Consider the following 15065-nt stretch of genomic DNA (forward strand, 5'->3'; position numbering starts at 1 on the left):
ACATGATAAAATCTTATACAACCATTATATAGGCCAGTGATAACTAACCTTTTCCAGATAGAGTGCCTAAAGCATGCAGGCGTGTACACAAATGTGCACATGCCCAGACCCCCCAAAGTGCAATGTGTGCTTGCCCTTGTGCATGTGGACATGACCCATGCATGCACACCACCCTGGTGCATATGTGCGCTCCCACACCTATGCCTTCCCGCAGTCATGCTTGACTCCACTGTATGCCCCTCACCTGTGTGTGTGATCCCACACATTCCCCATCCCCCATGCATGCGTGGCAGAGACCCAATGACAAGCTGCCCAATGGGAGACATGCGCACATGTGCAGCAGAGCTGAACTGTGGCAATGGCTCACATGCCTTAGAAAGGGTGCTGTGTGCCTTTTTTGGCACATGTGTCATAGGTTAGCCATTACAATATAGGCTGTGTAGCTCTTCTTCTGGTACCAAGAACCGCTCCTGCTGTTTAGCATCAGGATTTTGTAGGTAACCTCCAAAATTTTGCACTTGACATTGGATTGCACATAGAGATTGGTTTGAAAGTGTTTCTAGTTTCTGATTCAGACTGCTGAGAACTTTTCATCAGCATTGAATAAAGAATACTTAGAAAGTAATTTAATGGTTCCCTATGCTCACACTGGCTAAGAAATAAATTACTCTCACAACAAACATGGAGATTTGTTGGGAACAGATCAACAATCGATCTAATCCAGTATTTTGTTTTCCACAGCAGCCAATTCTCTGGGAAAATCTTAAGCAAGGCTAAAACATAGTAATTAGCAAGAATTCTGTATCTTGGTGTTCTAAAACAGTCATTATAACTAGTAACAATCTGTATATTCTGCTTTATGTGTTTGTCTAAAGTCCTAAGCTAAAGGTCCGTATTATATCTTGTGGCAGAAAATTTCATTGTTAGGAAATTTCCAATCCATTTTGCTGGTGCCTAATTTTTTATGGCAGTGCACATAGTTCATTAAGGCTGCTATAAAATACAACATGTATATTTATTGATTTCATGAATTTGATAGCTGCACAATACTAAATGGCACTCTGAATGGGACATACCCCACTGACCTAGGAGTTAGTCTATTAAACTTCTTAAAACTTCTGAAGAATTACATTGCAGAAGCAAAGACTCTTGGAACTGGTATTAACTTAATTGTAATTTGTTCCTTCTCTTCCCATTACCCCTGCCCCCAATATATTTCAACTCATAGATTGTGTAAGATTGCTGCTGACTTCAGAAGCACAAGTTGACCTTATTGATAAAAACGGATATACCCCCTTGTGTTCAGCAGTCGCTCAGGGACATTGCAAGTAAGTAATTTGCCAATTATGTCTTTCTTTTCTGCCAAACAAAATGACAAATGTTCTTTAAATTTTAGTTTTGGGATGTATGCATTTTGGGAGTGAATTAATGCAAAGAAAAGTTTGGTCCTCCTATAATTCTTCCTGAAGTATGCATTGTTTAGATTTAGGATTTTTAAATGATTATGTCACAAGGAACTTGTGCCTGAAATTGATTTTTTAAATTAAAGTTGGACACCTCTCTACCCAGAGGTGGACTGATAAGGTGGAATGGTGATGTGTGCTCACCCCCATGGCTCTGAGTGCTAGCGGAGTCCAACGCAATTCTGCTACTGCAGCTGTGCAGGTAGTAGAATCATGTACAGAGACGCAGGTCGCCCGTGTTTCAGTGAGGTTTGCACGGGGGCACCTGCATCTCCGCACGCAATTCAGCTACCTGCACATCTTACCACCTTACCGTTCCACCTTAGCAGCCCATCTCTGTCTCTACCTGTCGGCTACTCTTTTAAAAAGTTGTATCTCTTCCTGGACTTATGCCATGACTCCATCAAATCAGAAAAAAACCCACCCTGTACTTGGGATAAGCAGGTGGCAAAGGCTACAACCATATCACTTTTCTCTTAGTGCCTCAATAACTGAAATGTGTATTTTCCTGAGCACCGCCATTCCCACATAGCCAAGAAGAGGTCAGGAGTTCTTTAAGAAGCAGTCAAAAATAGAAAAAGGAGGCCCATCCAGACACTGCACACTATTAGTTTTCTATATAAGTGCAGAGACAAATTTAAAGGCTGTAGACCCCTCTCCACCACATAGCTCACATTCTTGCTTTCATATGTATGTAGAAAAAGGAAAACTGGGATGCTGTGTTTTGTTTTCTTCAAAAGCATCTCTAAAGTGAAGCTTTATATTGATTTATAGTTTGGTTTTTCTTGAAAGCCTTATCAGACATGTCTTTGCAGGCACAAATTAAAATGAAATGAAAAACATGGACAGTTACTGGTAGCCAGTGAGTAAGTTGCATGCATAGAGATTTTCCCTTTGAACCTTCAAAAGTAATGTGCTTAGAAGATAAAACCTCCTGTCAACTCCACTTAAGTGCAGACAATTAGAATAGAACAGGGATATTTCATTTTCTGCAACACCTGAGAAAAATTACTTAATTTTTTTGGTTGTTTACAAGAGTGAAGGACTGATGAAATCTTTAATATTAAGATGAATATTTGATATCCTCATGCTAGAATTATTATTGGTATGCTTGCTAACATAGAAGTGTAGGAGATAAAGCTGAAGTATTTGCAATAAAATGCATAATTCTACTGAGCCTCAGAAGGTATTTATAACCTCAAATATTATCTCTTCCAGAGGTGGGTTGCTCCCACTTCGGACCAGTTCTATAGAACTGGCCATGGGAATTTCCCCCTGCTTGGCAAACTGGGAGGAATCGCTGGTTGGCCATACCCATGAACTGGCTATAATAGCAGCCTCATAGGCGCCATTTGTTTTTGGCTTCTGCACACATGCAGAAGCTGTTTTTTGCTTCTGCACGGGCGCAAAAGCTTGGTTTTTGGCACTGTGCCCGTGCACACATGGCACAGGAAGAAGCAAAATGGTGGCAAGGTAAGTTAAAACCCACCTCTGATTTCTTCCATGGAGTGGAAGTAGGGGCAGGTTCTTATTTTGTCTGCTATTTAGAAGGATCCATCCATTTGTAGACTGATTTTGTCTTGGAGGCCAACTAGACAGGGTGGTGAAGAGAATCTCTTCTCTAAAATGTCTGCAATATTAATTAAATTACTCGTTGACCAGTGAAAACCTTCCTTCCTTCCTTCCTTCCTTCCTTCCTTTCTTTCTTTCTTTCTTTATTTATTTCTGCGTTCTTCCAACCTGAGCAGGATATTAAAATGGCACAGAGTTTGATGGTGATTCTGGTTGGTCTGTCGCTGCAGAACTGTTTCAACAAATTAGCAAGACCAGAGCAAAAGAAAAGGCAGCATTGCAAAGCTATGTGTGTTCATGTTTGCCCTTTCCAGCTATTATTATTATTTTATTATTATTTTATTGCATTTGTATGCCGCCCCTCTCCGAAGACTCAGGGCGGCTCACAGCTATCCAGGGGCCCTCCCAACTCTCTCTCTTTACCCATATGATGGGCCAATTTCAGCCCATGACAATCACAGACTCCAATAGAATGGAGTTCAGGGAAGGGGATGGAAAAAATACATTGCCATAAAACATAAGCTGCAGTATTCGTATAGGGTGAGCACTATTCTTCAATCTGCTTCTCCCAGTCCTTCTGAAATTAATTCTACACTACAACTCTGGAAGGTTTTAATGGGCTCATTTCCTAACCAGGAATAATAAATTAGAGAATGGGTTATCATCAGGCTATGCCCAGGTTATCCCAAGGGAAACATAGAAGCAAAAGGCAAGTGGACATTCTTTTAAAGCAGACCTATCCAGATTGATCTCCTCTAAATGTCCCTTCATAGTATGACTCTTCACAGAAATCTAAAAACTAGAAGACTTTTCCAAATTTCCCTGTAGGCCTCAATCTGATTCAGAAGCCCTCTTAAATGAAGCTTTCCTCAAGAGCCGTGGTGGCACAGTCCTTAGAGTGCAGTACTGCAGGCTATTTCTGCTGCATACTAACTTCAGTTCAGCAGTTTGATTCTCACTGGCTCAAAGATGACTCAGATGTTCATCCTTCCAAGGCCAGTGAAATGAAGACCCAGATTGTTGGGGGCAATATGCTGAGTCTGTAAACCATTTAGAGAGGGCTGTAAAGCACTGTGAAGTGGTATATAAGTCTAAGTGCTATTGGTATTTTTAAATAAGAACCAAACAAATTCATAATGAGAAAGTCAACAATAAGTATATCAGTCAAAGAGCTTACTGTGTCCCAGACTTCCAAAGCTATCTCTTCCAAGTTATTGGTCTGTTTGTCTATCTTATGTTCATACAAATGTCAGGTACTTTCACTTGGACTCCACACCATAGATAAAGGAGGGATTCTCTAGTGATAAGAATAAAAGGATTAGGTCCATAAGCCATCTAAGTATCAGTAACACCCTCTACAAATTTATTGTTACACTAGAATTATTAAGAGCTTAAGTTTCCTAGAAGGATTAGTAAATTAATCCTATAACTATACCACCCACCAAAAGCACTTCTTATTTCTTCCTTTCTTAGAGTTGGCTAAATAGCTATCAAAACATAGGGAATTTGGTAGTGAAAAGGAATAAGACAATCCAGCAAAAGAACTATATAATAGGAACCAACATTTAATCTTTTTGTTAGAATCATCCATACATTCCACTTTGAATCACCAAACTTTGATATTTTTAATTTGAACATGTAGGCAAAAAGTACAACCTGGAGAGAATTCATTTTTGATATAGGTTAATAAAAGTTATTCTTTTGCCTTCTGATTTAACATAGTAATGTGAATTCTGGGGTTGATAAATTTGGACAAGTACATGTACAATCCTTCCTTACCTTGTTTAGTTCATCTGCAAGTATTTCAGATCTTCATATAATTCCTTCAGTGGATCGAAACATTGTTCCCACAAATGGTGGAGATTCATATGATTCATAAACATAGTAGTCAGTGTTTTTATAGACATGCGTCTAATAACAACTGCTACTTGTGTCCTGCTTGCACCACTACTCAAGAACCAACTACTAGTAACAGGATTTCTAGCTAAACTGATTGACCTGAAGATACCCAATTTTTCTACAACTGCCCTTGCCAATTCGTTAATTGAATACGTTTTTGCTGTGAAATAGGTGATGTCTAGATTTAGAGGGCCGAGTTCAGCATTTGTTTACATTTAGTATGTGATTTATACTGTAGATGCCCCTTAGAACTACTCTAAACTACTGGGTTAAGAGGGTTAACAATATCCTATATAGCAAAATACAATAAGGAAAATAAACTAAAGTATGTACAATTAATAAATGAATTAAAACAACTGGAATTTGCATCGCAGCAACACACCAAGAATAGAGATTTTAAAACAGAAATAAATGTAACTAAACATAAAATTAGAATTATAGAACAAAATCAAATAACTGAAAAAATTAAAAGAGCAAAACAGCATTATTTTGAACATGCAAATAAACCGGGAAGATGGTTAGCATATAAACTTAGAAAGCAGAGTCAATCCAAATTGATAAAAAAATTAGAAGATAAGGATGGTACAATAAAATACGATACAGAAAGAAAGGCGGATATTGTCTATAATTTTTATAAAGATCTCTATGCTAAAGACAATGTTAGCGAAGATGAAGTTTTTAATTACTTACAGGCTTCAAAACTACCACAAATAACAGAAGACCAACAGACTATGTTAGATGGACCAATAACCATGGAAGAACTCCTAACTACAATTAAAAAACAGAAGAACAATAAGGCCACCGGCCCGGATGCTATACCGGCAGAATGGTATAAGATAGAAAACGAAATAGTAAGAAACCATATGTTAGAAACTTTTAATTTATGTAGACTTGAGGGTAAAATTCCGAAATCTTGGTCAGAATCGTTGACAACTTTAATACACAAACCCAGTACTGACCCAGTAAAAATCAAAAATTATAGACCCATATCGTTATTAAATGTAGATTATAAAATATTTATTGCCATTTATGCAGATAGACTTAAAAGAATTATAAATGGAATAATACATCAAGACCAAAATGGATTCCTACCAGGGCGACAAATTAAAAACAACCTGAGAACGGTAATAAACACATTAGAATATTATGAACAACATTCAGATAAGACAGCATCTTTAATGTTTTTAGATGCTCAAAAGGCCTTTGACAACGTTAACTGGACATTTATAAAAATGCAATTAAACAAAATGAGGTTTGGCCCAAAATTTGTTAATTTAATAGATACTATATATTCAAAACAAACGACTAAGATAATATTAAATAATAACCAACTACAAACACTTGATATAAATAAGGGAGTTCGTCAGGGATGTCCTATATCACCATTGCTATTTATTATGACACTTGAAACTTTATTAATTAAAATAAGAGCGGATTCTGATATAAAAGGTTTAACAATAGGAGACGAAACTTACAAACTTCAAGCTTTTGCAGATGACTTAACGTTTATAATTGAAGAACCGATAACAACAGTACCTTCTTTATTACAAACTATCGAACAATTTGGAAATGTAGCAGGTTTAAAGATAAATAAAAGTAAAACTTCTTTCTTAACTAAAAATATGAATAAAATACAAGAAACTAAATTAGAAAATATTTCTGGAATAAAAACTGTAAAGAAAGTAAAATACTTAGGAATAAATTTAACAGCGAAAACAATAACATTAAAAAATGATAATTACATAAAATTATTAGCAGAAATTAAAAAAGATTTAGAAACGTGGAATAACCTGAAAATATCATTTTTAGGAAGAATTGCTACAATTAAGATGAATATTTTGCCTAAGGTTTTATTTCTCTTCCAGGTAATCCCAATAAATCCAGGAGGAAATTTTTTTAGAACCATGACAAATTTAGTTAAAAAATTTATATGGCAAGGGAAAAAAGCAAGGATAAAAATAAACTGTTTAGAAGACATTAAAGAAAGAGGAGGATTTGGTCTTCCAAATTGGAAATTATATTACCAGGCCGCCGCCTTAACATGGATTAAAGATTGGATAACTTTAGAGAATAAAAGAATATTAAATCTAGAAGGACATGATCTCATGTTGGGTTGGCATGCATTTATATGGTACGATAAGGAAAAAAACCACTCATACTTTAAAAGACACACATTAAGGAAGTACTTATTAGAGGTTTGGAAAGATATAAAGAAAAATCATTTCTTAAATGTTCCAGAATGGATAGCCCCCCTAGAAGCAATAACACATCCAAAGTCCATAAAAGACACGAAAATATTTTATAGATATAAAGAACTATTAAACGACCAGATGAAGTTAAAACCTAGGAATAAACTACAAGAAGAAGGAATAATAATAGACTGGTGGCACTATGCCCAGATTCGATCCAGATACCAGAAGGATAAAACTCTTTACATTTTTAATAAAAGTAAGAACTTGCTAAGTAATTTAATTATTACCAACTCACCAAAAATGATAGGGAAAATATATAAATTTCTTATCGCTCACAAAAATATAGAGCTGACTTTAAAAGATACTATGATAAGATGGTGCAGAAATATAGGTAAGGAAATAGATATAGACACCTGGGAAAAAGTTTGGATCAATAACTGGAAAATGACCAAGTCAGTTTTATTAAAAGAAAACCAAATTAAAATGTTTTATAGATGGCACCTCCCACCAAACAGGATAGCAAAAATGTTTCCAAAAACATCCCCACTATGTTGGAAATGTAAGAAAGATATAGGAACTTATTACCATCAATGGTGGACATGTGGTAAAGCTAAAACTTATTGGAAGATGATTGAGAAGATATTAAAAGAAATATTAAAGCATGATATAGATAACACCCCGGAATTTTACTTATTAGGAATTACTAATCAGACTTATAAGAAAGAAACTCTTTATTTAATCATACATATATTAACTGCGGCTAGAATAATATATGCGCAAAACTGGAAGGGGGAGGAAATCCCCAAGAAAGAAGAAGTTATAGCCAAAATATTAGATTGCGCCGAAATGGATATGATGACAAGACGATTAAACGATCAAGAAGATACTAAATTTTATGAAACATGGAATAATGTATATAGATGGTTAGATAAGAAAAAATAAGAGATAGATTTGTTTTTACTTAGGTAATAACAATATTACCAATAGTTCAAATGTATTTGTAGAGGATTTTGTTATAATAGTTTACTTATAAGTAACATATTAAGAATTTTGTTTTATTTGTTTAAATGTTTGATTAGATGAATATAGTACCTATAAACGATATATTAAGAATCTTTACTTATACCGTACTAACATTGCATTTAAGATTTGAAAACATATTAAGAATTTTGTTTTATTTGTTTAAATGTTTGATTAGTTGAATATAGTACCTATAAACAATATATTAAGAATTTTTACTTATACCGTACTAACATTGCATTCAAGATTTGAAAATTTTTTATCAGAACTTTTTAACATTTAACAAATGTTTGATTATGTATTCTTTTTTCTATTTGAATGTATACTTTCAAAAGTAGCGGGGAAATACATCCCCATTCTATGTTTAATGTCTGTAAGTCTGTATGTCTATTTTATGAAAAATAATAAAAAAAATTATAAAAAAAAAAAAGAACTACTCTAAACTACTCTAAACCTTGAAACAATTGGATTTGGATCAGAGAAATATGTAAATTGAAATATTAAATCCAAAAAGTAATCTTACAAGTAATTCTGCACATTACTGATATAACTGACATGTCATAGTATAGTATATAGTATAATATAATTAATATCTCTCCCAAAGGCTTTTAATGTAATGATAGACATAATATATACAGACATTATGCAAAATTTCCCTTTCTCCTCTCTTTTAGCAATATACTTATTTCATTTCTTCATTCAGATAGATACTTTTTTCTCAATCAAATACTGTGTTTTCAGTCTCATATTAATTATTTTTCTTATTTCATTCTCCCCTAGTTCAGGGGAATTATCTCTTTCTGTTTACCCCATCTCTTTTTTTTCGGAGAAGTGTAACACTGGTGGCATTTATCTACATTAATCACTTAGGCTTCTTTAGAAAAGACTATGGAGATTATTTACCTAAAGCCTTTTTTTTAGAGGGTGGGGGATGTCAGTGCGTGCTAAAGGGAATGTATTGGCTTAGCTTTACTTTACAATAGGTACAGAAGAGATTGGTTTTACTATGTGTTCTTATGTCCTGACATTTCTACTCTGGCTATAGGTTTTTTAAGGGTAAAAACACCATCAAAGTCATCATTACCTGGATCCTGTGATATGATGCTCTGCTGGAATTAAAAAGCTGACCTAGACAGTCTGGACCAAAACTCATGAAAACTGATGACTATTTATTATGCATTATATTCATGTAGTGATATTAATAGATTACACCTAGCCCACAGAAATGGAGGCAAAGGTTTACTTCAAGTCAAACAAATAGTTGAAGAAAAGCAAGCATTGGTTGATTAAAATAAATCCAAGAACAAGCATTGAATTAAAATTTGATACTTTACTGAATGTGTGGAAAACAAAACATGAATATCCAGATAATATAATTAAAACACGAACAGAATGCTGGCAAGGAAAAGAATCACATAGTAAATTTCTACAAAACATTGAGGGGAAAGGGAATAAAAATCAAACCTGGAATGGCTTATAGCTGGAACATTAAAAAAAAAATCACGAAGGCTTGATTCTGGTTGCTTAAGAGCCACTGGGTCCTCTATCAAAACATCTTGGATGGCACTTAGAAAATCCACACATTGAGAAAATGTTCGTCTGTTAATTACCAATAGCCACACTATTCAATCCATACATAAACTCAGGTGTGGGATACTGCCCGGATTGGGGGGGGGGGAAACACAGTGGGGTCGCGAAAATGGAGCTCCACCCCAGAGCACCCAATTTGCATTGAAAGATGTTGTAAGAAAATGCAGGGTGTCCTGCATAAGCCATACCCATAGTGTGGTAGTAAAAATTTTGGTAGCCCTTCACTGCATATACTATGCCTATACCTTAGGACAAGTTCTTGGGAACTACTTGATGCATATGAAGTCCAACACCAGCTGAAGAACTGGCACCTCTGATTTCACATTGTTGTACGTATTATAGCAACAACAGCATATAGCATGTAAAGCCCAAATTGTGAAGACAGCAACAGATAGCATATGCCATCTCTACAAAAGTAAATAAATAGTTGGCCATCTAGTTCGCTGCTGCAAGAAGATCACAGAGACTGATTGGTAATTTATTTATTTATCTATTTGTTTGTTTGTTTATTTGTTTATTGGATTTATATGCCGCCTCTCTCCGCGGATGCAAAGCAGCAACAATGTTGCATTGGATATCTGCAAGGAACACCATTTGCATGCAAGCAAGCAAGCAAGCAAGCAAGCAAGCAAGCAAGCAAGCAAGCAAGCAAGCAAGCATGCAAGCAAGCAAGCAAGCAAGAACTGGTGGTGTGCAAGCAAGCAAGCAAGAACTGGTGTGACCACAAAATAGACAAAATGAAGAAAATGAAGAAGTCAAGGTGCTCTGTGACTTTAGATGTCAAACAGACAAGCATCTGCCATACAACATCCCAGACATAACAGTGGCTGATAAGAAAGACAAAAAATTCTGAATGGTGGATGTGGCCTACCTAGTGACAGCAAAATACAATAAAAAGAACTGAAGAATGAAACAAAATAGAAACATCTGTAAATAGAAGTAGATCAACTGTGGCAAAAGAAAGCAAAGATACTATCAATAATGATAGATGCCTTGGATGCAATCCCCAAAAAACCTGAAGCACTCCTTAAACATTATCAGGACTGACAAAATCACCACTGCTCAATTGCCAAAGGCAAATTTACTAGGAACAACCTATGCCAATACCTTTAACACCATTGAATAACAACATCTGCCTATCCAAGGCCCTTCAGAAGGACTTGATAGGTGGATAAAATGCCAAATCCAGTGTAAACAATGGGTTGACTGTGTTTCCAGCAATAATTGATAAACAGTTGTAATGTACTAACAAGTAAAATGCTCTGTTTCTGAAAGCCATTTATTAGAGGAAAATATTCCCTTTCTAAAAGGGGAAAGAATAGAGGCTGAGTGTAGCTTGTGAGAGAGTACTTGGCATAAACTGAAACTAAAAGAAGTGAAGGAGCTCTCCAGAAAGTCCCAGAGACATGAAAAGTTGAGGGCCTAGTTAAAAGATTTCGTTTTCTGCTTCATCAATTCAAGGCATATTTATTTTGAGATAGGTGAGACAGGTTACTTGGGCCACAAGCAATCTGCCACACAACTCTGCCACCTTGAACCATGGGTGTCAAACTTGATGGTGTCACATAATGTATCATCCATCCATCCATCCATTCATTCATTCGATTTTTATGCCGCCCTTCTCCTTAGACTCAGGGTGGCTTACAACATGTTAGCAATAGCACTTTTTAACAGAGCCAACATACTGCCCCCACAATCCGGGTCCTCATTTTACCCAACTCGGAAGGATGGAAGGCTGAGTCAACCTTGAGCCAGTGATCAGATTTGAACCACTGACCTACAGTTCTACAGTCAGCTTCAGTGGCCTGCAATACAGCACTGTATCATGACTTTTTTGCCTTCCTAGAGCTGGGGTGGACATGGCCTGCACATGAGGTATGTGGCCCACAGGCCACCACACCCCTGCTAAACTCTACTTGATTGGGAACAGTGCAAGGCTTTCAGCCCAATGTTGTGTAGCAATCAGCAACCTGTCCACCAATTAAGGTTCTTAACATTTCTCAAGTGTAGCCCAGGAAGAGTGCATTGTGGCAGTCACCCGACCAAGGAGATATTTGGGTTTCTAGAGAGCAGTAAGAAAAGAAAAAGGAATCACAATCCAGCCACACTAACCATTTTCCTTTGCATCATATTTTTCCAGATACTTTGAATTATAATACCCCAAATTTTCCCCCACGAAGGACATGTCAAGGGAAGGGTTCCTGTTTATAGTAAAACAATAGAAATTTCACAATATCACATTTGCCAAAGCAGGAACTCTGTCACTCAAATGGCACTTTGCTTCTGCTCTTAAAAATGAATTCTGATTAAGTGGGTAGAGTTAGTTTTCCCCTCTTTAAATACAATTAAACTTTTAAAAATGCAAATAACACTAAGAGCATCATATTATTTCTGTTAAGGCAGATACCTTCAAATATTTAAACTAGAATACCCATAAGCTTCATCCAGTATATTTAAAAGACTTCCAAGAATTATTGGAATTGTAGTCTTTAACTATTGAGGGCACACAATTTGTGCATATGTCTAGCAACAAAATGAAAGACAATTTATGTATTGTTCAGCCAATCTGTACCTCTGACATAAATAGCAGAAAGAATTCTCACATCACATTGCAATTATTGTAACAGATGTTTTAGAAATTTCTCCTAGAATTACAACACTGAAAGTTGGTTACTGTATGTTTTGTCAAGCGCATCTGTAGATAAGTTACAGTCCACTTTTATTTGTGTGTGTGTGTATATATATATATATATATATATATATATATATATATATATATATATATATATACACACACAAGTATACCTATTGTAGCATATACATGCTTACTTGTTCCTATTCTGTCCAAATTATTCTAAGCTTTAAAAAAAACAATGAAGGTAAAGCAATGCAGAACAGTGTCCAAAAATATTATAGCAGCAACAAATGAATTTTTACCTGCCTTTCTCATCAGAAAGTAACATATTTCTTACTCAGTGGACTTCCTTATCACTTTTAAATAAAGCATTATAGAGCAAGGTTGTCAAACTCAAGACCCGCAGGCCACATTCAGCCCTCGATGTCGGATCCAGCCTGTGGGGGCCACCCTGATCTACCCAATGTGAAGATGAAAAATTGGGCCTGCATGGCTTCAGCCCAGTCTCAATGTGAAGAGGAAAGATCACACCAGCTAAGCTTTGCCCCATCTGCTCAGTGCAAACAGGAAACAGGCCAGCAATTTGAAGAGTGGTGTCAAATTGGCCATGCCCACCCAATTGGCCAACCCACCTGGTTGGCTACACCCTCCCAGTCCACCATACCTGCCTGGCTCCCTGAGGTCAACCACAACCCTGATGCGGTCCTCAATGAAACTGAGTTTGACACCCCTAGTATAAACACTTGCTTATAATTGAATCCACGATGGGAGCTGTAGTGCTCTGTGTGTGTATGTGTGCATACAGACAAACACACATTTATCACCAGTGTAAGGGTTTTTAACCTATGATCCATGGACTCCTGGGTGTCTGTGGATAGATTTCAGAGGATCCCTGGACGTGGATGGGGGGGGGGAGGGAATACAATTTGATTTTTATTACTTTATGTATTTTTTAAAAATTTAAAGGGTTTTATAGATTTGACTGTATTTTCAAAGAGGTCAATGGGAGAAAAAGATTAAGGACCCCAATGGATCCATGTTTGAGTCATGCAAAAATTACAAATATGGAGTAGAAATAGATTCCAATCATTTGAAATGTATTTATAGCAAGACAGTACAGTTGGAATTGGAAGACAGTACAGTTATTTAATAAATGTTTGTGAATTCTTATCCAACTGTAATCAGTTCAGACTGAGAGACCAAGTAGTAAGACTGAAGTATTTAGAGCTCATATTGAAAAGATTCTGGAAAGGGACATGGCTTAAGCATTAGAGTTAACTACTGTAGAATTCCCATATGTGGACCTAAAGTGAATTTAAAGTGTTCCACAGGGATTTGTTTTTTGCCTGTAACATGTGCTTTATCATGTTTTCTTTAACAATCAGATATTTATAGGCAGAACTTCTACATTCTGCACTTTTATATTTGATACTATTTAGTTAGTTAGTTAGTTAGTTAGTTAGTTAGTTAGTTAGTTAGTTAGTCCAATACACAATAATACACAATGAAGGTAATAGAGGATACCTTCAAGTAAAATATATTAAAGAAAGAGGAGAGAGTATAGGAATAAAATATATCAATGAGAGAATAGAAGAAATTATATAGGTATATAAAAATATATGAGATATATATGAGATAGGGAAAAGATATATGAGTTATAGGAGAGACAATAGGACAGGGGTCAGAAGGCACACTAGTGCACTTATACACGCCCCTTACTGACCTCTTAGGAATCTGGAGAGGTCAACCATGGACAGTCTAAGGGGAAAATGTTTGGGGTTAGGGGATGATATTACGGAGTCTGGTAATGAGTTCCACACTTCGACGACTCTATTACTAAAGTCGTATTTTTTACAGTCAAGTTTGAAGCGGTTAATATTAAGCTTGAATCTGTTGTGTGCTCTTGTGTTGTTGCGGTTGAAGCTGAAGTAGTCATTGACAGGGAGGACGTTGCAGCATATGATCTTATGGGCAATACTTAGATCATGTTTAAGGCATCGTAGTTCCAAGCTTTCAAGATCCAGGATTGTCAGTCTAGATTCGTAGGATATTCTGTTTCGAGGGTGTTAATGTCCAAGATGCGGTATGGGTTCCAAACAGATGAGCTGTATTCTAGGAGGGGTCTGGCGAAAGTTTTGTAAACTTTTAAGTAGTGTGAGATTGCCAGAGCAGAAGCCACGTAGGATTATATTATATATGGGACTATACGTAGGATTATATTATATTCTCATATTAAGTACTGTCTGAGAAAGACATGCAAATAGCAGCATCACTATCTTCCAGAAAACTCTTTTTAATCCAGTTTTATTTTTTGAAATTCGGATGTCAAATAGCAGTTGGATATTTTTATTTTCAATGTTTGTCAGCTAAGCAATGGAAGGGTCGAGAGACACCATTGTTAGGCTTAATTGAGCCCTGCTTAATGAAGCACTGTTTCCTGCTATAGTGCACAATAACCAGTTGGAATGAGGAAGCTTCTCTACAATGAAATATAATTCAAAGATGAATCAGACAGCCCTGCTTGAATATGTCAGAAATGTAAAAGCACTGTGAAGCGGTATATAAATTTAAGCGCTATTGCTATAATATTTCCTTCAAATCTATTTGGAAGGAAATAGGATTTTGTAAAAATAATAATTAATAAATGGTATTATTTCTTTGAAGCTGCATTTTAACAAAGTCTGCTGTTTCCTT

The 15065-nt window shown here is 36.0% G+C and overlaps 1 protein-coding gene across 2 annotated transcripts in view; it reads left to right on the forward strand.

Annotated features, from left to right (window-relative positions):
- CTTNBP2 (cortactin binding protein 2) overlaps positions 1-15065 on the forward strand; it is a 136120-nt gene that overhangs the window by 71270 nt on the left and 49785 nt on the right. For both annotated transcript variants that reach the window (XM_070755461.1, XM_070755462.1), the window contains exon 6: positions 1229-1328. In XM_070755461.1, the coding sequence (XP_070611562.1) occupies positions 1229-1328 (100 nt within the window). The remainder of the gene's footprint in view (positions 1-1228; positions 1329-15065) is intronic.

This window comes from Erythrolamprus reginae, chromosome 6, assembly GCF_031021105.1.
Source record: "Erythrolamprus reginae isolate rEryReg1 chromosome 6, rEryReg1.hap1, whole genome shotgun sequence".
NCBI lineage: Eukaryota > Metazoa > Chordata > Lepidosauria > Squamata > Dipsadidae > Erythrolamprus > Erythrolamprus reginae.